Below are 27,941 nucleotides of genomic sequence, written 5' to 3'. Positions count from 1 at the left end.
ATCACCTATGGTGGAAAAAGTGACAGTGCACATGTATCTTGGAGTTCAAAATAGCACGCCGAGAGATTTAAAAGCTTCACAAACGAGGAACGTCACTTCCGGCGCATCATATCCGGTAATTGCAATAACGGAGTGACGCATGCGTTTCAAAACATCGCTTCTGGCACATCACACTGAGACGCTGTGTAGAAAATATGTGTGTGGAGGCTGGGTACAGCATGATTGTCATTGTGCTCGTCACATGCGTTCAAACCGCGTAACAGCTAATGAGAATAGAACCTATTATAGTAATTCTAATTACTATATCTAGTAGCTGCAGCAAACAGGCAAATTTAGATTGAAATAACAAAGATCCACATTTATGCCAATTAAGAAGGTCTTTTAAGTAGCAATTTGCAAACACTAATTGACAATTAGCATGATAAAGAACATTACTAAATAGTATAGTCAAAAAATGTTGAATTATCGGGTCCAATAATAATTATACAATATACTACAATAATATGAAGATACAGAGTAAATAGTAACTGCATTAAATGAGTTTGTTCAACTTCAAAATGTCTTCATGGTCACCACCTATCTGGAAAAGTTTTTCCTCTCCCATATACTAATGTGCCACAAACAGGAAGTTGATATCACCAACCATTCCCATTTAATTTAGGTGTATCCATATAAATGGCCCACCCTGTACATAATGCTCCCATTTGGCTCCCACTATCTAGATTCCATAAGATAAACACGCTTTTCAGAGATTTGATCAGGCGTAAAGGGCAATCCAGAATAAGACTAGAAACTTTGCAGAGACCAAAAGACGACAGTGGCCTGGCACTGCCCAATGCATGGTTATATTTCCTGGCGGCTCAATGCCAACATATGAAGGGATGGAAAGAAAATGACTCGGGCAGTTCGGTCTGCAAAATTATTCAAAACACTGTGGGATAGAGGCCCCTTGTGGAAAGCTTGGAGGCATGGAGGTTTGGGGTTCTCTCAGTATACCCTACATTGGACTTAATTTTGAAGGTTTGGTGTAAAGTCAAACAAATAAGAGAGGTCATTCACTTATCAATGTACACACCTATTTGGATTAATGACTTACTTTCAGAATTTGCCAAACTAACTTAGTTCGGGAACTGGAAGAATATGGGTATACAGTACGTTTACCAGGTGATCGGCAATGAGGGGCTTAAATCCTTTGACTATCTGCAAAAAGAGTTCCATCTACCTGATAGTTGCTTCTACCAATACTGTCAACGCAAACATGCATATAGAGCCCAATGTAAAGTGAAAGATGCTAAAACTCAGAGAGATGTGGTATTGGACACTATTTGCTCAGATGGAGCCACGAAGGGGGTAATATCCAGTGTCTACAATGACCTTCTCTTTGTCTTCCTTAAGAACTTCCCTCTGTTGGTTAAACGGAAATGGGAGATGGATTTTGGTGTTATCACAGATGATGAGTGGGCTTCGGTGCTGGAATACATACCCAATCTTTCACTTAGTGAGCCCAAACGACTCTCGCAGCTCTATGTCATTCACAGAGTGTACAGATCACCTAAAATGATGTTTAAAATAGGTCTTAGAACTGATTCTAAATGCCCGAGGTGCGCCCAACAGGAAGCAGGGATATTGCACATGTTATGGTCATGCCAGCGTTTACACACATATTGGGGAGCAGTTTTGGGCTTTATCGAGTCAGCCTATGGGTGTGTGGTGACTAGTAACCCTCTGACCTACATACTGGGATATGTAGACAAGCTGAGTACTGTTGAGACTGGAAAACTTGCCATAGTGCGATTACTATACATGGCTAGAAAACTGATTGCTAAAAAATGGATTTCTGCAACTCCCCCGACAGGCAGAGAGTTTATTAAACAACTTGAGTCCCTTATATCATTGGAAAAAGGGGTATACCTCAAAAGGGATAGAAGTAAATATTTTGATAAACTATGGGGTCCCTGGCTTGGAGACAACCAGTCACCATCATCGATAGGGTCTTGTTAGATGTGTACCAGTTGTTATGGAATCACTACACATTGTGTTAATAAATGCCAAATGGCTCTGTGCCTTTCGACTTGGCTGGTCTTGATCTGCCTGATTTATTCTGTTTTGTGTGGACATATACCTACGATATGGTATTCTGAATAACATTTGTTTGGGGGGGGGGAGATCAGGGTATGGGGGAGGGGGTTAAACAATTTGGTTGAGAATGTTATTTGTATATGTGCGAGTGTTATAAAATGAATAAAAATTTACTTGATTAAAAAAAAAAGAAAACACAGTGGTCCTGAGAAATTATCTATTTGGCCTATAAAAGGCAATGAGATGGCTGATGCCAATTATTTATTTGCAGCACTACTATAAAGCACACAGCGATCCCGGGGGCATCCGCTTTTCCCACACTATCAGGTTGTATTATTCTATTCAATATGTGGCTTATTCCCTATATGGCGATTTTGTTAGATACTTTTTGATGTATACTATGTGCTGGCATGTGCTATTGAGTGTTACGGGTCTGGGTGGTGGAACCTCTGTGCTTTGGTGCAAGGAGGGACCAGAGGGGCGTAACTAACTACCTACTCGGCCTGACCAAGGTCGCACGGCGGCTCAATCGACTTCGTGAACCAGGGAGGGACCGAACAGGGGCACCAGGTGCCACTCTGGGACCGACCTTGTTTGAGAGCAGGTGACTCCCACGGGTCAGATGGCAGGAACTGACCGGTGCAGCCGATGAGCACGGCAGGAAGGCAGACAGGTGGTCCGGTAGACAACCTAGCGGGCACGACAGGTAACAGGCAGGTGCTCCAGGTAGGCAGGCAGGCGGGCACAGCAAGTAACAAACGGGTGCTTTCAGGTAAGCAGGCTGGTGGGCACAACAGGTAACAGGCAGGTGCTCCAGGTAGGCAGGCGGGCACAACAGGTAATAGACAGGTGCTTCCAGGTAAGCAGGCTGGCGGGCACAACAGGTAACAGGCAGGTGCTTCCAGGTAAGCAGACTGGTGAGCACGGCAGGTAACTGGCAGGCAGACTGGCGAGCAGGACTGACAGGCAGACAAGCAGGCAAGACTGACAGGCAGACTGGCAGGCAGTGGGTCCTGAGGGCTGAAGCAAGTGTTAGCACACGGAACAACAACCATTGCACAGGCACCTCCATATTGGAGGAGATGCTTTAAATAGGGGAAGTTCTCCGGCCTTTGACCGGGGACTTCTTAGGGCGGCGCGCGTGGCCCCTTTAAGAGGGATGGCGCGCATGCCCTAAGCACAGAGCCAGGGAAGCTGCATGCAGCGCACGCCACAGTAGCTGCAAGACGGGAGCCGGAAGACATCGGACCAGGGCCGTGGCGGTGAGGGGAACGGCGTCTCTGCCCGGCAAGGAGGCAGTACCTTAAGCTTTTCCTATGACACTGTTCTGGAGGTTAGTGCACAGTAATTAATATACTTTACATTATTCGCCTGATCAACATAAGGTGTACTCTGACTTTATTATTTATTGTTCTTATGCATGACCTATATGAAGAATGCTTTTAGCCCATATTTTTTCTTATACATGTTTCACCAGCACTCCTTAAGGCACGTCTATTAGATTATTATCTGCATGCTTATGTTTAGTGCATTTTTGTACATATAAAGTTTTGGCCCATGTTTATTATAATAACTTAACCTGTGGTACCTGCTTTCGTGGGATCCTTCTACTACTTCTCCTGTTTACATTTTTTAACTGCAATTTTTTTAATCTAATTTGAAATAAAGTTGTTATATTTTAAAATAAGGCAGATATACTTCATTCTTGCTATCGGATGTGTAGAAAACCACAGCGGTCCTGAAAAATATTTTTTTTGCCTGCAAATGGCAACGAGATGGCTGATGCCAATTATTTATTTGCAACACTACTAGAAAGCACACAGCAATCCTGAAAAATTATTTCTTTGGCCTATAAATGGCAACGAGATGGCTAATGGCAATTATTTATTTTCAACACTACTAGAAAACACACAGCAGTCCTGAAAAATTATTTCTTTGGCCTGCTAATGGCAACATGATGGCTGATGCCAATTATGTATTTGCAAAACTACTAGAAAACACACAGCGGTCCTGAAAAATTATTTTGTTGGCCCAGAAATGGCAACAAGATGGCTGATGCAAATTATTAATTTGTAACACTACTAGAAAACACACACTTGTCCAAAACATATATTTTTTTGGCCTAGGATTGGCAACGAGACAGCTAATGCCAATTATTTATTTCCCAGACTACTATAAAACACACATCGATTTATGAAAATTATTTCTTTGGCCTAGAAATGGCAATGAGATGGCTGATGCCAAATCACTGGTCAACAAATTTTAACTTCTTTTCTGTTTCATATTTTAAAATATGTTATCTTTATGTATTTTGAGGTGCTGATTTTAGAATGTAATCAGAATTTCTGTAGCACGTACCATTTCCGAGATATTTTCATTTTACAATTCTAATGATAAGGACTGTACATAGAGCATAATAAATTGGCACTTATATTAAACTTTTTATTTCAGAAGTGTATTTTTGTTAGAAATAACCAATGAAATTCATAATATGGACTATCCATACTATATCCAATCATGCATTGCATTAGTTGTGCACTCTCAGGCATGCCCAGACACAACTGTCAGACTTTGGCCTATTTCCAAGTAGCATTATATAATAGCAGCAGTAACCACACTGTAGTTTTCATGTGTTTCTTCTGTTTTGCAGAAAATTTCATAAGGAGCAAAACTGTTTAATAAGTAACGAGTTGCAGAATGTCGCGTCAGTGTCGTAATAGCAGTGACCTCTTTTATTATATATGTGGAGATTATACCCTTAAAGCCCAGAAAAGGAGTATAACTGCAGTTGTTAAGAAGGCGTATGAGTTATATTTTGGATGCAAAATTGGTGACCAAGACAGAGCATGGGCTCCTCATATATGCTGCTCATCTTGTGCTACGAGTTTGGGGTCTTGGCTGAAGGATGCCATTTGCCATTCCAATGATCTGGAGGGAGCAGAAGGACCATATAATCGATTGTTACTTCTGCATGACGAATGTATCCGATTTTTCTTCTACAAACAGGAGGTCTATTGAATATCCCAACCTTTCTTCTGTAATTAGACCAGTGGCGCACAATGAAAGTCTGCCAGTTCCAAAACCACCGCCGGTGTGGAGATTAGAAGATGACGATGAAATGACGGTTGATTCATTAGAGATGGAAGCTGCTGCTGATTCAGATTTCGAACCATCAATATCAACTGCTCCACGTTTAATATCTCAAGCAAGACTCAACGATCTGGTCAGAGGTTTGGGTTTATAAAAGAGTCAGGAAGAACTTCTTGGATCAAGGTTGCAAGGGTGGAATCTGTTGCAGCCAGGTACAAAAATTTCAGTATTTCACAATCGTCATGAAGATTTTACCAAATATTTCAGTTAAGATGACAGTCTTACTTTTTGCAGTTATATTACTGGATTGTTTTCTGTCCTTGGAGTTGACCATGACACAAGGTTATGGCGACTGTTCATTGATTTATCGGTCTTAAGTTTGAAGGCTGTCTTGCTACACAATGGCAATGTCTACCCTTTGATACCTATCGAAGAACAGGTTGAAAGTCTTCTTCAGGCTTACAAGTCAATGAAGTGCAACATGTCACTTAAAATACATTTCCTTAATTCACACATTACCTTTTTCCCACCAAACCTCGGCGCTGTAAGTGATGAACATGGTGAAAGGTTTCATCAAGACATTTCCCAGATGGAGAAACGGTACCAGCGGAGGTGGAGACCCTCGATGCTGGGTGACTATTATTGGAATCTTGTCCGTGAATCATCGGACAGTGATTATAAGCCAAAATCAATGGCAAAACATTTCTAAACTTGATTGCTGTTGCTGACTTTTGCATTCGGAATATCACATGCCACTATGAATTTGACAGTATTCAATGCATACATATAATTGCATTTTTCTCAAAAATCTTACGTGATAGAGCAATTCTGAAGTTATTTCTGAACTCATCATGACAATTCCGATAAGATTCACCCAATTTCATGAAAGAAACAAAAACCTTGTTAAACAGTGTTATTTATTTGCAAAACTAGTAGAAAACACACAGCAGTCCTGAAAATGTATTTATATTTATTTGGCCAATAAATGGCAACGAAATGGCTCATGCAAATTATTTATTTGCAACTTTACTAGAAAACACACACCGGTTTAGGAAAATTATTTATTTGGCTTAGAAATTACAAGGAGACCTCTGATGCTAATTATTTATTCACCAGACTACTAAAAAATGAAATGGCTAATTCCAATTATTAATTTCCCTGACTACTAAAAAACAGCATGGCTGTGATGGCTCTGGATGTGCGCACATTCTAAAAGCTTGTTGATTTGCTGCATTGCTGCAGTTCATGTTCAAGGGTTTGGTACCGCCCGCCGAACTTTACCGTTCGGGTTCGCTCATTCCTAATCAGCACTTGTTTTTTGCAATACGAGCTGTAGTTTTTATACGGTAGTTACCAATATATGTCCATACAACTTTATGATCTCTTCTTATCCTTCTTTTTTGGGGGGAAAGTTGAAGTAAACATAAAACTGCAATTCTGCCATTTTGATTTTTCCTGTTTCAGCTCTCACAGTAAGAACTAAACATTATGACATTTTATTTGGACAATCACTCAAGCAGCAACGAGACCAAATATGTAGATTTTTTATTTTTAAAATTTTACTTATGTTCTAAGAAAAGGCAGTGATACAAATTTTTATATTTATTTTATTAAATATATATACATAAATATATATATTACATTTTTTATTGGTTCACCTTGGGGACAAAAAAAGGTATCATTTGATCACATCCTGTACTGTAATAATTGCAGCATATAGTAAATTTAACCTTCTATAAAGCCCCGTCACAAGCTAGGCTTCATGGGTGTGCAAGCATGTCAAATACAGAGGCCTTCAGTAGACCCTCCACATTGTCATGACCATGCCATCACGTAATTCACAACTGTGTTGCAGGGGGCCAATGGGAGTTGGAAGGGCCATCTTCTCCCATTTCCAACCTCTTAAATGCTGCTGAAATCTGATCTCAGCATTTAGATTCTTGTGCCAGCTGTATAAGAAAGCTTGCACCTGTGCTATATGGAGCAGGCTCAGCTGCTGAACATGCTTCATACATCCACCGTACATGAAACCTGGGCAGAATGGGCCCCCTCCCATGTGCAGTGGACCCCATCACTTGCCTGGGCTCACTGGATGCTGGTGCCTACCTGCAATTATCAATGGCGCACACTCATGCACCATAAATGACTTGTTAATTCCAAAATATCATTGATGGTGCAATAAAAAAAATCACAGCAGACAACAGGCACATTAGCAATGCATTTTTATTTTCTTTAGTATGCACCAGTAATATCTGTAACAAACGACAAGTTTTTCATGGTTTTTGATGCATAGAAAACATCTTTCTATAAAATGCAGTCACATAGTCAGCACCATGTGATATTGGCTCTGCCCTTATAACAGTGCTACGACAACCAATTATAATATTTAGAGACTGTGCTGATAGAGGTCATAGAGTAAAAAATGCAAATAAACTGCAAGTCAACGGAAACTTGCATCGGTTTACATAAAGAAGATTCAAGGGAACGCAACTAAACTTCATATTGAAGCTGCAACATTTTTCTCCAGACCATGTTGTAATAGTAAAGGTGTGAACAAAATCTCTGGGCTCACTTCTTACGGGTGACTTATGGCAGTTTAAATGCTAGTTATGTATTGTGCTTCGTTATCAGATTCTACGAGTACTGTACAGACAGTAATACTATTGTGACTACGCTTAAATTGTGTAAAAAGAACAAACTACATATTAGAACATAAAAAAAATATTAATCGTATTTAATATGGAAACATAAATGTAGTTTCCAGAAAAACAACAGTGACCATATTATGACTCCATGACCTCTATTCGCCTCCCGTAGCCCTCTTACCCCAAAAATACCCACCCCACAAATAAAAATAGAAAACAAAGCGCATGTAAAACAAATCAGAGAGCAACATTAGAAAATAAAACACCAACCGTAATATAAAGGAAGAATTTGAACAAAGCAGAAAGGACATGGACATTGTGGGTAATGTGCACACTTGTTTTCCTTTACCATGCCATTATTCTAGAGAAAAGTCCTTAGGTTGGATGAACAAAGGCACTTTGTGAATTCTTGCTATAACAGTTTTGTTTTTAATCAGTGCATTTGCATAAAAAAGGATAAAAGCCCGTCCCTCACTGGCAAGTTAGTAGGCCTCTTGCAAAGCCTATTTGGGTTATGAATCATTTTTCAAGGCACTGACACTTGGAAGGGACTTCCAGGAACATTCTGGTCACCCCACTTAACAATGAGGATATAGTCCCCTTTGTCTTTTACAGTGTAGGTCACATTGTACAATCGATTTCCCATGTGCTTCACATATACTTCTTCACATGGCGTCTTTGGCCCATGGACTCCTACCATCAGCATGTTGGTGCCTATGAAGTAAAAAAAAATGTCAGTTGTCAGAAGACTTGTTTTGGCCATTGACTATGGTTACATACAGACATTTTATTACTTTATTCTTTTTTCAAAGAGCGATAATATCCTGGCGAGCAACTCTTAAGACCACTTTCACACTTTTAGTATTTTGTTAATATTTTACATCAGTATTTGTAAGTCAAAACCAGGAGAGGGTGATAAATACAGAAGTGGTGTCGTGTTTCTTTTATACTTTTCCTCTGATTGTTCCACTACTGATTTTGGCTTAAAAATATTGATGTAAAATACTAATCAAATACTGAAAGTGTGAACGTGGCCAAAAGCTTTATTCACACATCAGTATTTTTGATCAGTTTTTCATCAATGTTTGTATGCCAAAACCAGGAGTGTCTCAAAAACACAAAACAGATGTCAGTCTTTCAATTACAGTTTTTATCTGTAAGTTCCACTCTGTAGCGTCGGCATCCCTGCCTCCTGCTAGGCAGGGACGCTGTTCCCCTCACCTCTCCGCTCCGTGCCCGGCGTCTTCCTCCCGCTCTGCTGGCAGCTCGCGCTGCCTCCCGGCCACGGTGCTTAGGGCGCGCGCGCTCCCCCTCTCTTAAAGGGGCCGCGCGCGCCGTCCTAAGGAGTCCCCGGCCAATGGCCGGAGGACCTCACCATATATAAGGCACCTCCTCCAAAATGGAGGTGCCTGAGCAATGTTGTTGCAAAGCCTTCACTCTGCTTCAGCCCTCAGGTCCCGTTACCAGTTATCTGCCAGTCACCTGTCAGATTCCTGCTTGATACCTGCCTGATATCCGTTTACCTGCTTGCAAGCCTGCGGTCCGACGGTCTGCCTTCCGACACCTGTCAGTCTGTCTATGAACCAGCCTGCCCGCTCACCTGGGAGCGCTCATCTGCTACCTGCCTGCTAGCCTACCTGGAGGCTCCGCCGTCACTTGCCGTGACTACCTGCCTGTCCAGAGACTCTTGCCTGCTCACCTGGGAGCGCTCATCTGCTACCTGCCTGCTAGCCTACCTGGAGGCTCCGCCGTCACTTGCCGTGACCACCTGCCTGTCCAGAGACTCTTGCCTGCTCTCCTGGGAGCGCTCATCTGCTACCTGCCTGCTGTCCTGCAGAGAAACTGTCTGCCATCCAGAAGTGGCCCCGACCAGAGGGGTTGAAGGCTATTCAGCGGTTCCTGGGCTTCGCCAACTATTACCGCCTCTTCATACCGCACTTCTCTTCCCGGACTGCCCCTATCTCTGCGCTCACCCGTAAGGGTACTAATCCCAGAAGATGGCCGCCCGAAGCTGAGGAGGCCTTTCTTTCCTTAAAACAGGCCTTCTCCTCCGCCCCGGTGCTGCATCGTCCGGACCGCAACAAACAATTCTTCCTAGAAGTTGACTCTTCCTCCTCCGGAGCCGGGGCGGTACTTACCCAAAAGTCATCTTCCGGAAGAATGGTAACCTGCGGTTTTTTCTCCAAACTCTTCTCCTCTTCTGAGCGCAACTATTCTATTGGAGACCGAGAATTGTTAGCCATTAAGCTGGCACTGGAGGAGTGGCGTTACCTGCTCGAGGGGGCTCTTCACCCGGTAATAATTTACACGGACCACAAGAACTTGGCTTACCTTCAGAGCGCCCAGAGACTTAACCCGCGGCAAGCCCGGTGGTCCTTGTTTTTTGCCCGCTTTGATTTTGTTCTTCATTTTCGCCCGGCAGACAAAAACATCAAAGCTGACGCCTTGTCCCGATCCTTCCTGGTATCTGATCTAGAGGAGGAACCTAAGCACATCATTGATCCCGCCAGAGTAATGCAAGTGGCTCCCGTGAATCTAAATCGTCTCCCTCCCGGTAAGACGTTCGTAACAGTACCTGATCGGAAGAAGGTCCTACACTGGGGTCACTCGTCTAAGCTAGCTGGCCACGCCGGTCAGAAAAAGACCCTCCAGCTCATTACCCGGCATTATTGGTGGCCTTTGTTTCTGCCTGTGTGTCCTGCACCCGCAACAAAGTTCCGAGACACCTGCCAGCCGGTCGCCTTCTTCCTCTTCCAGTACCTGCTGCCCCGTGGCAGCATATTGCTATGGACTTTATAACGGATCTTCCTGTCTCTGCCGGTTGTACGGTCATTTGGGTGGTCGCTGATCGCTTCTCCAAGATGGTGCACTTCATTCCCCTGCCGGGTCTCCCGTCTGCACCCGAACTGGCTAAAGACTTTATCCGTCACATCTTCCGTCTCCATGGCCTGCCCCTCCACATCGTGTCAGATCGTGGGGTTCAGTTCACCTCACGCTTCTGGAGAGCCACATGTAAGTTGCTTGACGTCACTCTGGACTTCTCCTCCGCTTACCATCCACAGTCCAATGGTCAAGTGGAGCGGATCAATCAGAACCTGACCAGTTACCTCCGGCACTTCGTTAATGCCCACCATTCGGACTGGGTGGATCTCCTACCATGGGCCGAGTTCTCTTACAATAATCACGAGAGCGAATCTTCCTCCAAATCCCCGTTTTTTGTAGTCTTCGGTCAGCATCCTCGGATCCCATTTCCCGTCTCCACCTCGGTGGACAATCCGGCTGCGGAATCTCTCGTTAGCGAATTCTCCTCCATTTGGGAGAGTACCCGATCCGCACTCCTTCAGTCGTCCGAGCGGATGAAAAAACACGCTGACAAGAGACGCCTGGATCCTCCACAATTCCCTCCTGGAGATAAAGTCTGGCTCTCGTCCAAATATGTCCGGCTCAAGATTCCTTCCTACAAGTTAGGGCCTCGGTTCATCGGCCCACTGGAAGTTATCAAACAGATCAACCCGGTGGCCTATAAATTGAAACTCCCGGCCAACTTACGGATCCCTAACTCCTTCCATGTATCTCTCCTCAAACCCGTGGTACTTAACTCTTTTTCCAAGTCTACAGGTACGCCTCCTGCTCCGGTTTCCGCTGAGAACGAGTTTGAGGTAGAGAACATTCTGGCCACCAAAAGGGTAAGAGCAAAAACCTTTTTTCTGGTAGATTGGAAGGGGTTTGGTCCTGAGGAGAGAACGTGGGAGCCCCGGGAGAACATCCATGCCCCTCTCATCCTTGATAAATTTCTCTCTGGCCTAAAAAAGGGGGGCCTAAAGGGGGGGGTACTGTAGCGTCGGCGTCCCTGCCTCCTGCTAGGCAGGGACGCTGTTCCCCTCACCTCTCCGCTCCGTGCCCGGCGTCTTCCTCCCGCTCTGCTGGCAGCGCGTGCTGCTTCCCGGCCACGGTGCTTAGGGCGCGCGCGCTCCCCCTCTCTTAAAGGGGCCCCGCGCGCCGTCCTAAGGAGTCCCCGGCCAATGGCCAGAGGACTTCACCATATATAAGGCACCTCCTCCAAAATGGAGGTGACCGAGCAATGTTGTTGCAAAGCCTTCACTCTGCTTCAGCCCTCAGGTCCCGTTACCAGTTACCTGCCAGTCACCTGTCAGATTCCTGCTTGATACCTGCCTGATATCCGTTTACCTGCCTGCAAGCCTGCGGTCCGACGGTCTGCCTTCCGACACCTGTCAGTCTGTCTATGGACCAGCCTGCCCGCTCACCTGGGAGCGCTCATCTGCTACCTGCCTGCTAGCCTACCTGGAGGCTCCGCCGTCACTTGCCGTGACCACCTGCCTGTCCAGAGACTCTTGCCTGCTCTCCTGGGAGCGCTCATCTGCTACCTGTCTGCTAGCCTACCTGGAGGCTCCGCCGTCACTTGCCGTGACCACCTGCCTGTCCAGAGACTCTTGCCTGCTCACCTGGGAGCACTCATCTGCTACCTGCCTGCTAGCCTACCTGGAGGCTCTGCCGTCACTTGCCGTGACCACCTGCCTGTCCAAAGACTCTCGCCCGCTCACCTGGGAGCGCTCACCAGCCACCTGCCTGCTGTCCTTCTACCCAGAGACTGTCCCTGTCACTTGCCGTGAGTACCCGTCCTTCTACCCAGAGACTGTCCCTGTCACTTGCCGTGACTACCTGCCCTTCTACCCAGAGACTGTCCCTGTCACTTGCCGTGACTACCTGCCCGTCTTCCCTGGGAGCCACCCGCTTCCTTACAAGGACCGCCCCCTTGTATAGTTGCTCAGAGGTTCCGCCTCCCAGACCCGTTACACACTCCAGGTTTTGGCATACATACACTGCTGAACAATAATGATCAAATACTGATGCGTGAATAAGCCCTTAGAGGTTTACAAATGGCAGAAATAATTGTTTTTGGCATCAATTTTCTGGCATTCAATGCCGAATGACATCGAGTTTGTGCATAACCTTAAACTTACCTAATAAAATGCAATTATACTAAGTTGTCGGAGTCCCAGTTCATATCTGTGATATTCATTTATGGTGCTGTGCTTCATAATAGGAGCAGAACAATGAAAATGACAGCAGTGACAGATGTGGCAAATGATAGGCACCAGTGACTCCTGATGGACCCCAATAATCAAAATTTGATCCCTAGGTTTCCTCTCTTCTTGCCCATCATTTTTCAATATTGTTTGGTATTTCTGATGGAATCTGTGATGAACCTATTCCTACATCCCGTGTTGTATCGTTCAGAACCTTGAAGCTGCTTTTGTGGTACGTAAACCCTTACAATGCACCTGCGATACCTGAACCTGAAGCTGCACCAGCGGTACATGAACCTTCACACCACATCTGTGGTACCTGAACCTATAAGCCGCACCAGCGGTACATGAACTCTGACGCCGCACCTGAAGCCGCATTGGCAGTATGTGAACCCTCCACGCCTGCAGTACATGAACCCTAACAGCAGACCTGCGGTGCCTGAACCCTGAGGCCACACCTGCAGTACGTGAACCCTGAAGCCACTCTGGTGGTACCTGAGTCTCAAACTGTTCTGTTGGTACTTGAACCAACAGCAGTGTCTGTCCTGGTTAGCGTTCCAGAGTCCATACTGTCGGAGCCGGTTCCAGTATCCGAATCCAGTCCTGCCTGTGACTCCGAGTCAGTGTCCGTTCTACCCAGTGACCATGAACCCATGCTGTCTGAACAGTGTCTGAATCCTATCCTGCCTGTGACTCTGAGTCCGTGTTCGTGTTTGCGATCCTGACCCCAGGGGTCAGCTGCCACGGTACCGGGGACTGCCCTTGGAGTGGTACCTGACGGTCACCTGCAGCTCAAGCCTAACTCCACCATCTGGAGCTCTAGCGAAAACCAGGTGGCCACTTAGCCGCACCCCTTCAAGGGTAAGCCCGGACAGTGGCGCAGTGGGTCCACGCTCCACGTGCGTAACAACAACAATACATGGTGAAGCCAAGGGGTCTCCTTTGTGTGGAGTGTGTTGCACTTTTTACATTTATTACTGAACGTGAATATTTGTACATATGTAACTTCATTCACATACATAGAGAACACTCATTCTCACCTGCTTTGCTGCAGTCTACAGTGAAGGTGTTTTTCTGTCCGGCAAAGGCTTTTGAAAGACCAGCGCCTCTAGAGACTACTTTGGAAGCATCAGATGTAAATTTAGGCACTGCCATGCCATAGCCACCTACAGAAGCCGATGATTTTGTAACTGTTTCTACCAGCACTGTCGAGGTTTCATGCAGGCTGTGACCACCAGAGAGCCTTGCTCCTGTTTAAAGACAAACAAAATGTTATGAATGAAAGTGACATAGAGAAATGAAAATCCATAAAATCTCCAGAAGTACAAGAGCTTACACTTCATTGAAGTAGAACCACATGTTTAACATATGGGAAGAAAGGAAATTATGTGTAGCTAGGACGTGAGAAAACATCATTAAAACACTCATTGAAGCTAGGACCTCCTGCTGTGGACAGGTAATTAAGACTGGTATATTTGCTGGGAATAGACATGAAGTCTGGGGTTTGTTTAATAAAAGGCGAAGAAATACCCTTTCACAAGAGGCAGCTTGTTTAGGACAAAAGACTGCTTCAGACACTTGGGTGGAAAGTTATGAATAGTGGAGTTACCTTTGATCAGATATTGATGGGATATACATTTTTAACTTCAGGACTGAGAAGGGAAGAACATGAAGATTTTTTCATAAATGTGAGATATGCCTATCAGCACCAAATTAATAGTGACAGAAGGCTGACTATAGCCATGCCATGTGTTCTATCTATGAACAGATAAAATCGTGATAGGAACGATGACGGTAATCTCTCCCACCTGTGACCCCCAGGGGCAAAGATATCCTGGAAATTAGGAATATCATAATTTTCTGAAACTGAAGCCACATCCCATGACCAGCCCTGTTACGAGTCATCAGGGAAGGTATGAGGGTGTAACTTAGGAGCTCATTAAAATGAACTGCGTCTGGATCACTGTCAGCACGTGGAGGCACAGTTCACTGTAGGTTCTGTCCGTTTTCCTGGAGTGCCTCCCTCCACTAAGCTCAGAGCCATTGTTGTGACATCAGGGTTAGTAAGTTTCTTTTATTTATCCTTTTATTTCATGTAATTGTATATGCTGTATTGTTTTGTCCCCCTTTGTAAAATGTATACGTTTTACGTATATGTTTGTATAAACACTGCCTATCTTTCTGGATTAAATATAAAATTTAATTTAAATATAAAATAGTAATAGTTCTGTTCTTTTTACTCTGCAAACTGCACCCCTGAAAGCCATACGCTACCTGTAATGGGGTGTCCAATTGGCCTACACAAAACGATTGGTGGTGGCAGCTAATAATCTTTTTTGGGTTATTGTGAAGTTGCCAGTGACAGTCCGAGATATACATATATTCCATGAGTTGGAATCGGTTGTATATATACAATGCGCTCCCTGTGAGTTCCCCAATAATTGGCCTTGTAGTGGAAACAGCTGCGGTCTCCTCCGTTAATCGTCGGTCAATTGCGTAACTGTCCTGACTATAGGGGGCAGAAGAGGGCTATTTGTGTCAAAAAGGTAACAGCGGGATGGTTCAGTGGGACCCTCCCCCTCAGCCGTGATCGTTGAGAGAAAGAGTTAAACAAGAAAAACATGTTTGGGCCTTGGTCTTAATTAGATATAGCTTACCTGTTACGCGGGCTTTGAAGGGACTTCCAACTATGTGTTGTGGTCCTCCATATTTGATTGAGATTAGATAATTTCCAGGGGCCATTGGGGTATATGTTACTTTATAACCCTCGGGAGAATCTTGGCAGTCCAACTTCACCTTGGAAGGTCCATCAATTGTCACAGATAAAGATCCAGACCCAGCATTTAAAGTATTTACTACAAATTCAGAAGGTCTCCCTGTGTAAACAATAGAGAAAACAAAGGTAAGATTTGGAAATGGCAAGGCCAATGGAATACATTCTCAAATTAAATGGGTCGTCCACTACTTAGATATAAATACCTTTGAGTAGAACATCAGTATCAGATTAGCGTGAGACCAACACCCTGCGCCCCCACTGATTAGATGTTTGTGGATATAAACAGTGTGTGGAGTCGGAAAAGAGCACAGCTCCGTACCATCAACAATGGGTATTTAGAGGTACTGCAGTTCAGCTACTGTTGAAGTAAATAGCAGCTGAGCTGCAGTACCTATGAATGGCCTCTATATTATTTCAGCTCCGTACACTATTTACATTGGTAAAGCTGAAAACAGCTGATCCGTGCTGTTGTAGAATTTCCACTGATTTGATGTTCATAGCCTATCCTAGGGATTGGTCATCAAAATCGAAGTAAATGGACAACTTTTAATACAACGAAAAAAATACTATTGCATGATTCAAGTCAGAAAGCTATAACTGCATCTAACTGACAAAATAGCTCCACAAAAAGTATATTAATCAAAAACTACTACCATTATTTATAATGAATGAAAAAAAACATGAAGATTCTATAAATTATACAATAATCTTGAAAATTTTGTGAACCACAAGTGATATACTATAGTGATCATAAAATCTGGATATCTACTGTGGAACAACTCTTACCGGTAACTCCACCCTCAAGCCCAGGTCCATAGGCTGTAACCAGTCCAGGATCACCAGCCTGGCTCTGTTCGCCCACACGGATTTTGAAAGGACTTCCTGGTATATGCCGTCCATTAAATTTGACGTCAATTGAATGAACTCCATTTTCATGAGGAATGAAACGTATGGAGTATTTATCTGAAGGAACAATACAATAGAAAAATATCAGTCATAAACCATGTAATCATTATTCCCATTAATATCTTTAGGAGACTTTCAGTGATATCTTCTCTTACCACTGTCCACTTCTGACACGTAGCATTCTTCTACAATTCCAGATGGTGTATGTACTTTAGCATCTATGACTCCACGAGCTCCATTTAACTGTACTGCAAAAGTGGCTGGTTGGTTGACCTTCAATCCAGTCTCCTAGAATGATTCATCGAAAAATTTTGAGTATTGATGATATTGAATTGTATGTAAAAATATTTAGCTCAATAAAGAAATTTGTGCTTAAATGTATTAATTCCAAAGGACCTTATTAGTAATATTTACCTGTAGGCTAGTGACAGTCAGTCTGCGTGCATCATCTGAACGAGAGGCTACTGGTACCACAAAGGGGCTGTCAGGGATGTGCTCGTCATTAAATTTGATGGACACTTCGTAGTCACCTGGATTACACATATCATTACTTAAAATTTGCATTGTTAATCACTACCAGTCGTTCTACAGAAGTTCTACTAATAAATAAATTACAAACATGACGATATAAGATAAAGTTGGCCCAAAATACACTTATTCATCAGCTTTTAAGGAGCATGATCTCACCAGCTTCCTGTACAATATAGGACACTCCACACGACCCATCCTTGCGATCTTCAAATGAGATCTCAGCTTTACTAGGGCCTTCAACGGCAATGGATAGACCGCCAGCTCCAGCCTCTCGAGTCCATATGCTGAACTCAGCTGTAGGATTAAGTTATAGACATGCAGAAAACTTTTATATATAACTTTCACAAGGAATGTCTGTTATATTCATGTTTATTCTTTCAAGATTGCTCACCAGGGACTCCTGCAACTCCCCTCTCCAAGCCAGTGCCTCCTGCTCTGACTTTGTGAGCTCCTCCTTCACCCATAGGGCCTACTGTGAACTGGAAAGGACTCCCAGGAACATGTTGGCCTCTGTACTTAACACTGACAGTGTGAGCTCCCATCTCTTGTGGAACAAAGCGCACACTGTATGTGCTGTCTTCTCCATCAATGATCTCTGCATCTGCTGTTTTTCCAGAAGGGCTAGTAACTTGAGCTGTCATATCCTGAGAACCTACTTCACCTGGAACAGATGTTGAACACTATTTAGTAATGTATGTTATCATCCATTTGGTTATACTGTATACTTATTGAATGACACTGAATGCATTATTTTACTTGCGCTGCAGTACTAACCTTCCTGTCGTGCAATGCTGCTGAAGGAACCAAGACTCTCACGGCCAAGGAAGTCTCCAAAAACATTGTGGAAAGGGTCACCTCCAACCTGTGTAGATTCCTCCACCCGCACTTCACGCTTGGTTTCGCCTCCACGTGTCTTGCTGATCTCTGTGCGTTCAGTGCGTGTGTATGTATGACTGCTGCGTGTAAATGTGCGTGTCAGGCGCTCTTGGGCTGAGACCATCTGGAACCAGTTCCCTAAAATAAAAGAAGAAAAAAAGACAGAACATAATTTAGAAGTTGGCTTTGCTCAACTAATACAGTTTTTAGTACCATTGTATGAGATTTACTAGAAAGGCTTAGTTGTGACTATAAACTATCCAAATAAATCAGGCTCCATACCTGGAATCTTGAGGTTGAGATCGCATGTGCTTCCAATACTGGCAATAGAGGGAGCTTGTCGTTTTCTGGTTATGCTCTCTTTCATACGTCCTTCACCTGTCACCTTCACCATAAAAGGACTGCCTGCGTGGGGCACATTGAGAGCATTGATCATCATTTGCTTACCACAAAAAGATAATATAAAACTAAATATATGCATCGTTTAGCCTTTTTGAACTACAATCAATATCTATATATTACAAGATCATTATCATCAAGGTTGAATAATAATAGTAATAATAAATTGTAATGATAATATATCTCTAGGGTTTTATACACATATAAACGTATAAAATGGTACATTCTGCTAAAACTCAAGCAAATAATCCTACTTTAAGTTGACAAGAGCTAAGGTACTATATATCTATGTGTATAATATATATATATATATATGTGTATATATATATATATATATATATATATATATAAATATATGTGTATATATGTATAAATATCCACATACCTGGTACATGTTTCTCTGCAAACTTGATGTTTATAATGTATGTTCCTGGCTCAGTAGGACAGTAGGATACTTTACATGTTCCGTCCTCCACATCTTCACAGTTTATATCTACTTTGCTTGGGCCCTCAATCGACAAACCTAAACCTCCATATCCTAAAAAAAATAAAATATATTAATTATTGTTTACAATAGAAAGAAGTATTAGTATATTAAAATAAATCCAGAAAAAGTATGAGACCTACCTGCATTTCTGGTGTCAACTATGAATTCAGACACCTCAAACGTTATGCCTTCCAGCAGTCCCTTCCCAGACACTTTTACTTTGCTTGCATCACCAATCTCAGACTGTCCAACCATGATCTTGAATGGGCTGTTAGTAACATGTTTTCCGTTTTTCTTCACACTCACCACATGCTCTCCCACCTCCTTGGGAGTGAAGGAGATTCCTGTAGGTTTTGATACATGATAAATGAGAAGGTGCCAGTATCTTTAATATCTTAAATATTAATGTAGCTTATTCATTTGATAATTGTATGTTTTCCTGACTTTATTTGACTGTTCCCTATCTGTCAGGCTTGTGCAGTATTCCTTTGAGTGGAATGAATATTCCCACTTTTCTTTAATTTCTTTTTTTTAAAAAAGTAACTAAACCTTTATAACTTTTTTATATTTGAATGCACTTTAAATTGCATCCAGGTTGGTAGAAACCAGTTCCTGAGACCCCTCAAGATCCCTAAAAAAAAAAACAATAGGTGTGCGGCTCAAACGACAGGAGTGTACAGCTTCTAGCTGAGCATGCACACAGAGCGGCATACGGATTCAGTAGAGCGCATAGGCTTTAGAACCTTCATCCATATCCCGCTCTGTGTGCTCGCTTAGGTAGAAGCTCTGTGCCCCTGTTTCCTGACCTGCTCACCTCTTGGGACGGGAGGTGGGGGTTGAGCGATCAGTGGGATTCTCAGAACACAGACCTCCACTGATCTGCTTGCAATTAAAGGGCACTCAAAGATAAAAATGTGATAAAAGTTTAGTTACTCTTTAAAGGGGTTGTCGACTACTTGGAGAACCATTTCTCATTATTCAAAGTTTGGCCCTGTTAAAATAAAAACACCTATACTCACTTCCAGTGCATTCGCCGTTGTCATCATTCACGTTCTCAGGGCTTAAGTGAAGTTGTTAAGTCACACAAGATCTGCGCCCAATCAGAGCTGGCGTCACTGTCTCCACCTTTGAACAAATCGAACATCAAGGGGAAGTCAGAGATCAGCCACAACTCTGACTTTCTGTTGATGTTCAATACGTCCGAAGGCGAGGATAGTGAAGCCGGCACTGATTAGGCGCAGGGCTCGTGTGACATAACAACCTAACGTGAGCCCTGGCAGCACGAATGCTGACACCACTGGAATGGTGCCGGCACCAGAGGTGAGTATAGGTGTTTTTATTTTAATAGGGCCAAACATGGGGGTAAGAAGGGGTTGTCCAAGTAGTTGACAACCCCTTTAAGTATTCAGAAGTAATGTCACAGGATTTATTCATGTAAAGGTACTTTATTTTCTTTACCAATATGCCTGTTTGGCAGTCTCTTCAGAAGACAAGGTTCCTCATTACCAGATGGGGCTCTGATACTAGCGGTTAACAGGCTCAAATCTGACTCTGTAATCTTGAGGGACACATCAGTTGAGGTTCCGACATTGAGCTGAGAAGTTCTCATAGAGTCATCACCTATTTAGATATAAATAATATAACTTGTTACAAAATCAGTTATTGCTAACTAAATAGGTTGTATAATATAACAACTAAAAGAAGGACAGTCTCCCTTTAAGGAATTGTCCAGTACTTTTATATTGATGACCTATCCTTAGGATATGTCACAATATCAGATCGGTGGGGGTGTGACAACCGGCACCCCCGCCTTTCTGCTGTTCTCAGCAGTGGATGGATTTGAACAATTGCAGAGTGGAACAGCACAGCTCCGTCTACTATATACTGGCTGCAGCTGAGTACTGGGCATCTGCCTCTGTTCAAATGATATGATATTGATGACCTTTCCTAAAAATAGGCCAGCAATATAAAAGTACTGGACAAACCCAGTAACACTAGCGTCTGTCAATAATCATATGGCATACAATAATAAGAGCTCTGCCTCCCAAAAATGTGTGTTCAAGGGAGAACATCCAAAACTTTCCATTAAAATCACCTGTAATTTTGGCGGTGAAAGGACTGCCTGGGATGTGCTTGTCATCAAATCGTACAATGATGTTGTAGTCTCCAGTGGCAGTAGGCAGGTAGGATACAGTGCATGTGCCATCTTTATTGTCCTTGCATGTGATTTCTGCCTTTGATGGACCTTCCACAGCCAGTGATAATCCTCCTGTGGTAGAACAGAAATAGAAATATTTTGTATAATACTGAAACTTGTAAGATCACATATAAACTGACATCCTATAGAGGCATAAGAGTATACTGTGATTTCAAAGGTGTCACATACCTTCTCCAGCATCCTTTGTGACAATAGTAAATGTGGCAGGCTTGTTCACCATTCCATGGCTAAGCCCTGGTCCATATGCGCTTACATGTCTGCTGTTAATGGCATCCACATAAAACTGCAGTGGACTCCCTAAAAGGAGATATGTTGGCAACATTAATGTAAACCTCTAACTGTGACAAAATTATTAATGATAACAAAGAGGACATTATTGTGAGGACCATGTCAAGCTCATACAGTATCTACTTAAAATGTTTTTAGAAGCTATATGCACGTAGGATATATCATCAGAATTGTCTAAAAGGCTATTTTCTGAGCCATACTTTAAGGAATAGATTCTAGTTGTAAGCAGCCAGAATTTGCTTTGATGGGATTGTCATGTGCAGGATTTTTGAGGTCTATTATTATGTGGGTCCATCATGGGTCCACATGGGTGCATGAAAAGACCCTCTGATTCCCCAGGAGAATAAGTTTTGCCCCAGCCCTAATCATACAGTTTCATAGATTGTTTGATGGTCATTGCTAATGATATATTTACCTGGAATGTGATTTCCATCATATTTTATATCCATTTCATGCAATCCCTTTTCCATTGGAGCGTACTTCACAGTCACAGTGCCGTCTTTGTTGTCAGTGATATTGGGTCTAGCCGTCTTACCAGATGGCATGCGAACCTCGCCTAGAAGCAAATATAGTAACATGTCTATAATCTTTCTGTAACTGATCTTTTACACATTGAGTAAAAAGGGAGCTGAAAATTTTTCTAAAACATATAATCACCTTTGGACACCATTTCATAGTTTATATTGAATCTGAGGTATATCTGGTACCACAGTTCAGAGCTGCATTCTTTACTCTAGACGTACATTTGTACACTGTAATAAGATCACCCCTAAGCTTCAGTTTTTTGAAAACTAAATAACCCCAGGTTTGATAATCTGTCTTGGTACTGCAGTCAGGGTCAGCCTTAGGCTGAATGGTGCCCTGTGCAATATTGCCCTTTGGTGCCCATGCATTTTTGCCTAATTTTCCCATGGAAACTTGCTTGGCCAGTGACTAGCTTTTACATCCCAAGGAAACTGATGTAGGGTGCTTACACATTGCATTCAGGCGCCTGTTCAGAGGACCCCATTGAGGCTTATGTCCGAACGCCTACAAGATGGGATTCGGACATAAGTGCCGACTGGCCATAGACTATAATGGTGCTGACATAGCAAACATGTGCTCTGTTGTGCATCATTTTCGGGTGTGTACACCTGCTGGAGGTGGCCACTCTACGTAGGAGACTCAAATCATATCATGCAGTTAGGGAGTTAGGTCATCAGATTGCTGTGAAGTTTCTTGGTGGTAAACACTACAATTTGCAGAAGACAAATCACCATTGAGAACTCCTTGCACAGAAACTGTCATACACATGTATATATATATATGTATATACAGACCAAAAGTTTGGACACACCTTCTCATTTAAAGATTTTTCTGTATTTTCATGACTATGAAAATTGTACATTCACACTGAAGGCATCAAAACTATGAATTAACACATGTGGAATTATATACTTAACAAAAAAGTGTGAAACAACTGAAAATATGTCTTATATTCTAGGTTCTTCAAAGTAGCCACCTTTTGCTTTGATGACTGCTTTGCACACTCTTGGCATTCTCTTGATGAGCTTCAAGAGGTAGTCACCGGAAATGGTCTTCCAACAATCTTGAAGGAGTTCCCAGAGATGCTTAGCACTTGTTGCCCTTTTGCCTTCACTCTGCGGTCCAGCTCACCCCAAACCATCTCGATTGGGTTCAGGTCTGGTGACTGTGGAGGCCAGGTCATCTGGCGTAGCACCCCATCACTCTCCTTCTTGGTCAAATAGCCTTTACACAGCCTGGAGGTGTGTTTGGGGTCATTGTCCTGTTGAAAAAGAAATGATGGTCCAACTAAACGCAAACCGGATGGAATAGCATGTCGCTGAAAGATGCTGTGGTAGCAATGCTGGTTCAGTATGCCTTCAATTTTGAATAAATCCCCAACAGTGTCACCAGCAAAGCACCCCCACACCATCACACCTCCTCCTCCATGCTTCACGGTGGGAACCAGGCATGTAGAGTCCATCCGTTCACCTTTTCTACGTCGCACAAAGACACGGTGGTTGGAACCAAAGATCTCAAATTTGGACTCATCAGACCAAAGCACAGATTTCCACTGGTCTAATGTCCATTCCTTGTGTTCTTTAGCCCAAACAAGTCTCTTCTGCTTGTTGCCTGTCCTTAGCAGTGGTTTCCTAGCAGCTATTTTACCATGAAGGCCTGCTGCACAAAGTCTCCTCTTAACAGTTGTTGAAGAGATGTGTCTGCTGCTAGAACTTTGTGTGGCATTGACCTGGTCTCTAATCTGACCTGCTGTTAACCTGCGATTTCTGATGCTGGTGACTCGGATAAACGTATCCTCAGAAGCAGAGGTGACTCTTGGTCTTCCTTTCCTGGGGCGGTCCTCATGTGAGCCAGTTTCTTTGTAGCGCTTGATGGTTTTTGCAACTGCACTTGGTGACACTTTCAAAGTTTTTCCAATTTTTCGCACTGACTGACCTTCAATTCTTAAAGTAATGATGGCCACTCGTTTTTCTTTACTTAGCTGCTTTTTTCTTGCCATAGTACAAATTCTAACAGTCTATTCAGTAGGACTATCAGCTGTGTATCCACCAGACTTCTGCACAACACAACTGATGGTCCCAACCCCATTTATAAGGCAAGAAATCCCACTTATTAAACCTGACAGGGCACACCTGTGAAGTGAAAACCATTTCCGGTGACTACCTCTTGAAACTCATCAAGAGAATGCCAAGAGTGTGCAAAGCAATCATCAAAGCAAAAGGTGGCTACTTTGAAGAACCTAGAATATAAGACATATTTTCAGTTGTTTCACACTTTTTTGTTAAGTATATAATTCCACATGTGTTAATTCATAGTTTTGATGCCTTCAGTGTGAATGTACAATTTTCATAGTCATGAAAATACAGAAAAATCTTTAAATGAGAAGGTGTGTCCAAACTTTTGGTCTGTACTGTATATACACTGCTCAAAAAAATAAACAACAGAATATAACTCCAAGTAGATCAAACTTCTGTGAAATCAAACTGTCCACTTAGGAAGCAACACTGATTGACAATCAATTTCCCATGCTGTTGTGCAAATGGAATAGACAATAGATGGAAATTATTGGCAATTATCAAGACACCCTCAATAAAGGAGTGGTTCTGCAGGTGGGGACCACAGACCACATCTCAGTACCAATGCTTTCTGGCTGATGTTTTGGTCACTTTTGAATGTTGGTAGTGCTTTCACACTCGAGGTAGCATGAGACGGACTCTACAACCCACAGAAGTTGGTCAGGTAGTGCAGGATGGCACATCAATGCAAGCTGTGGCAAGAAGGTTTGCTGTTTCTGTCAGCGTAGTGTCCAGAGGCTGGAGGCGCTGCCAGGAGACAGGCCAGTACACCGGGAGACATGGAGGGGGCTGTAGGTGGGCAACAAGCCAGCAGCAGGACTGCTACCTCCACCTTTGTGCTAGGAGGAACAGGACGAGCACTGCCGGAGCCCTGCAAAATGACCTCCAGCAGACCACAAATGTGCATGTGTCTGCACAAACGGTTAGCAACCGACTCCATGAGAGTGGTATGAGGGCCCAACGTCCACAGATGGGGGTTGTGCTCACAGCCCAACACCGTGCAGGATGCTTGGCATTTGCCACAGAACACCAGGATTGGCAAAGTCACCACTGGCGCCCTGTGCTCTTCACAGATAAAAGCAGGTTCACACTGAGCACATGTGACAGACGTGACAGAGTCTGGAGACGCCGTGGAGAGCGTTGTGCTGCCTGCAACATCCTTCAGCATGACCGGTTTGGCAGTGGGTCAGTAATGGTGTGGGGTGGCAATTCTTTGGAGGGCCGCACAGCCCCCCATGTGTTCGCCAGAGGTAGCCTGACTGCCATTAGGTACCGAGATGAGATCCTCAGATCCCTTGTGAGACCATATGCTGGTGCGGTTGGCCCTGGGTTCCTCCTAATGCAGGACAATGACAGACCTCATGTGGCTGGAGTGTGTCAGCAGTTCCTGCAAGATGAAGGCATTGAAGCTATGAACTGGCCCACCCATTCCCCAGACCTGAATCCAATTGAGCACATCTAGGACATCATGTCTCGCTCCATCAACAAACGTCACATTGCACCACAGACTGTCCAGGAGTTGGCGGATGCTTTAGTCCAGGTCTGGGAGGAGATCCCACAGGAGACCATCCGCAACCTCATCAGGACCATGCCCAGGCATTGTAGGGAGGTCATACAGGCACGTGGAGGCCACACACAATACTGAGCCTCATTTTGAGTTGTTTTAAGGACATTACATCAAAGTTGGATCAGCCTGTAGTGTGTTTTTCCGCTTTAATTTTGGGGGTGACTCCAAATCCAGGCCTCCATTGGTTAATAAATTTGATTTCCATTAATGATTTTTGTGTGATTTTGTTGTCAGCACATTCAACTTTGTACAGAACAAAGTATTCAATGAGAATATTTCATTCATTCAGATCTAGGATGTGTTATTTGAGTGTTACCTTTATTTTTTTGAGCAGTGTATATATATAAAATAGAAAAACTAGACCAGCACCTCCTAAGTGTGAACTGGTGCCAGCTGCCGTAACTGTAAAATATAGAAAGAGAGCACAGCAGCACTCAGTTTTCGGCTAAAATACATCATAACAATGAAAATATTGAGTTTAAACTGTATTTTTACTCAGCAACATGTACTTACAAAAAACGAAGGTTCAATATTTTCATTGTTATGATGTATCTTGGCCAATACTGAGTGCTGCTGCGCTCTTTTCTATATATATATACAGTATATATATGTATATATATATGTATATACTGTATATACTTTCATATGTGTGTATATATACATATATGTATGTATAATCTTTAAATATGTACTATAAATATTTACATATATGGTAGAAGTGTAATCTAGTTTTGTATCTGTTATTCATGAAATTAACAAGAGGTAGTCATAGACTCACTCATTTTAACGGCATCACTGGCATCGTGTTTCTAACTCAAAGTCACGGTACGTTACATCATTATTGTCCACACAATTCTTACTCTTGGTTGCCACTCTTTTACTTTGTATAGAAGAGTTAAAAATTGTGCTTGTAGACCTGTGTCATTTTTAATATATGTCTGTTTCCTCATTTCATTGGTTTCTAGATATACCCTTTGGGTAAGTGTTCACATTACTGCAAAAAACATATTTCTGCAGTCTTGACTTGATTGCCATACCTGTAATTTCTCCTTTCTGCACAGTAAAAGGAATCACTAGGTTGAATGGTCTAAGCATGGAGTCCAAATTATCAACAGGAACAACAGGTTCTTCAGTAGCCTGAAATGAGTCAAGTAGTGTCGTCAGTCCTCTAGGTCCTCACAACAAGTGATAATATCAGCTAAAAGTGTGAACATTGAGAAATATGATAAAGAAGAAACACATGAATAATTCAGAGGTAAAGGTATAGAGGAAATAAAGCCAAACACATAAGAGGCAAAAGAAAAGATAAAGGGTGATACAAGGATGCATCATATTCTACTTCACAGACCAAATGGAAAAATTGAAAGGGTGGTCCAAAACTATTTTTTTTTTATTTTCATCCTAAATGTCTCTCTTTTTATTTTAAAAATATTATAGTTTTTCTAATATGGGTTAATAAAAAAGCACCTACCCCTCCATCTCTAATCTAACTTCTTTATTTAATTACTTTTTTTTTTTTACCCATTTCTGTTTTGTTGACACTTTGCATGCTGGGATACTCAAAGAAGATGCCAATAGGAGTCAGAGGCTACAGTCACTGCCACAGTCTCTGTCCCCACCGTGAAATCAGCAAGCAGAGACCAGTCTCACCTCAAAACAAATGTCACGTTTTTGGGGCGGGCTGGTCTGTTCTCGCATTCTCTCCTTACATTGCGCACTGGCATTGCACTTTGTTGCCGGCTCATCACTTTTAATTAGAGCTGCGAGGGTGCGAACTGTCATTGTGCACTACAAGAGTATTGCACAATAAAAAGGGAGCTTGCACTGAGCAGACTTTGGAATTGACAACCGACACATGCTCAGTAGAGCATAATTGAGTATCCCAGCATGCACTGGGGGTTCTCAAACGAAGCGTATTCAAAATGGAAATAGGTAAAAAAATATAATAAAGCAGTTAGATTAAAGAGGGAAGGGACTTTTAATTAAACCTTATTAGAAAAACTATTATAATATTATAATAAATAGTCATTTAGGATTAAAATCAATATTAGTTTTGGACCACCTCTTTAAGGGGCAAATCCACCAAAAGTTATGTCTGATAGAGAAACATGTAACAGATCAGATTGGTGGAGTCTGTGAGTTCGGACCTCCATCAAATAATAAAAGCATAGAGTAACCCAACCATTTTGTTTCCGTTTAAATATTTTTGTTACTGTTATTCTCGTACGCAAGATTTTAAAAGGAGGATTTTATATACTCTTCCATGGGTCGATGCTCTGCTTTTTTTCACAGGGCTTTGATCAATAACTTTACTGTTGCTTGTAAGGTTTGGCAGCTGCCATCACAGTTTAGAAGGTCTAGTTAATATATACCCATTAGTTGTCCTATACTTCAATGCTACCATAATATAAGGTGATTAAGTGTTGCTTAC

At 42.8% G+C, this 27,941-nt stretch overlaps 1 protein-coding gene across 4 annotated transcripts in view; it reads right to left on the bottom strand.

The window, feature by feature from the left end:
* Nucleotides 1–7,374: 7,374 nt before the first annotated feature.
* The window catches only part of FLNC (filamin C), an 83,998-nt gene continuing 63,431 nt past the window's right edge, over nucleotides 7,375–27,941 (bottom strand). For all 4 annotated transcript variants that reach the window (XM_073652545.1, XM_073652548.1, XM_073652549.1 and 1 more), the window contains 17 exons: nucleotides 26,548–26,647; nucleotides 21,759–21,899; nucleotides 21,224–21,352; nucleotides 20,933–21,106; nucleotides 20,296–20,457; nucleotides 18,978–19,181; nucleotides 18,736–18,888; nucleotides 18,234–18,356; nucleotides 17,850–18,089; nucleotides 17,467–17,736; nucleotides 17,232–17,369; nucleotides 16,959–17,074; nucleotides 16,700–16,832; nucleotides 16,425–16,601; nucleotides 15,520–15,738; nucleotides 13,903–14,112; nucleotides 7,375–8,528 (listed from right to left, as the gene is read on the bottom strand). In XM_073652545.1, coding sequence (XP_073508646.1) covers nucleotides 8,341–8,528; nucleotides 13,903–14,112; nucleotides 15,520–15,738; nucleotides 16,425–16,601; nucleotides 16,700–16,832; nucleotides 16,959–17,074; nucleotides 17,232–17,369; nucleotides 17,467–17,736; nucleotides 17,850–18,089; nucleotides 18,234–18,356; nucleotides 18,736–18,888; nucleotides 18,978–19,181; nucleotides 20,296–20,457; nucleotides 20,933–21,106; nucleotides 21,224–21,352; nucleotides 21,759–21,899; nucleotides 26,548–26,647 — 2,877 coding nt within the window. In that variant the 3' untranslated portion in view covers nucleotides 7,375–8,340. The remainder of the gene's footprint in view (nucleotides 8,529–13,902; nucleotides 14,113–15,519; nucleotides 15,739–16,424; nucleotides 16,602–16,699; nucleotides 16,833–16,958; nucleotides 17,075–17,231; nucleotides 17,370–17,466; nucleotides 17,737–17,849; nucleotides 18,090–18,233; nucleotides 18,357–18,735; nucleotides 18,889–18,977; nucleotides 19,182–20,295; nucleotides 20,458–20,932; nucleotides 21,107–21,223; nucleotides 21,353–21,758; nucleotides 21,900–26,547; nucleotides 26,648–27,941) is intronic.

This window comes from Phyllobates terribilis, unplaced genomic scaffold (genome assembly GCF_046119375.1).
Source record: "Phyllobates terribilis strain yellow unplaced genomic scaffold, ASM4611937v1 Scaffold_11__3_contigs__length_659146591, whole genome shotgun sequence".
NCBI lineage: Eukaryota > Metazoa > Chordata > Amphibia > Anura > Dendrobatidae > Phyllobates > Phyllobates terribilis.
Note: the sequence above shows the minus strand (reverse complement) of the source record. Positions and strands in the feature narration are given on the sequence as shown.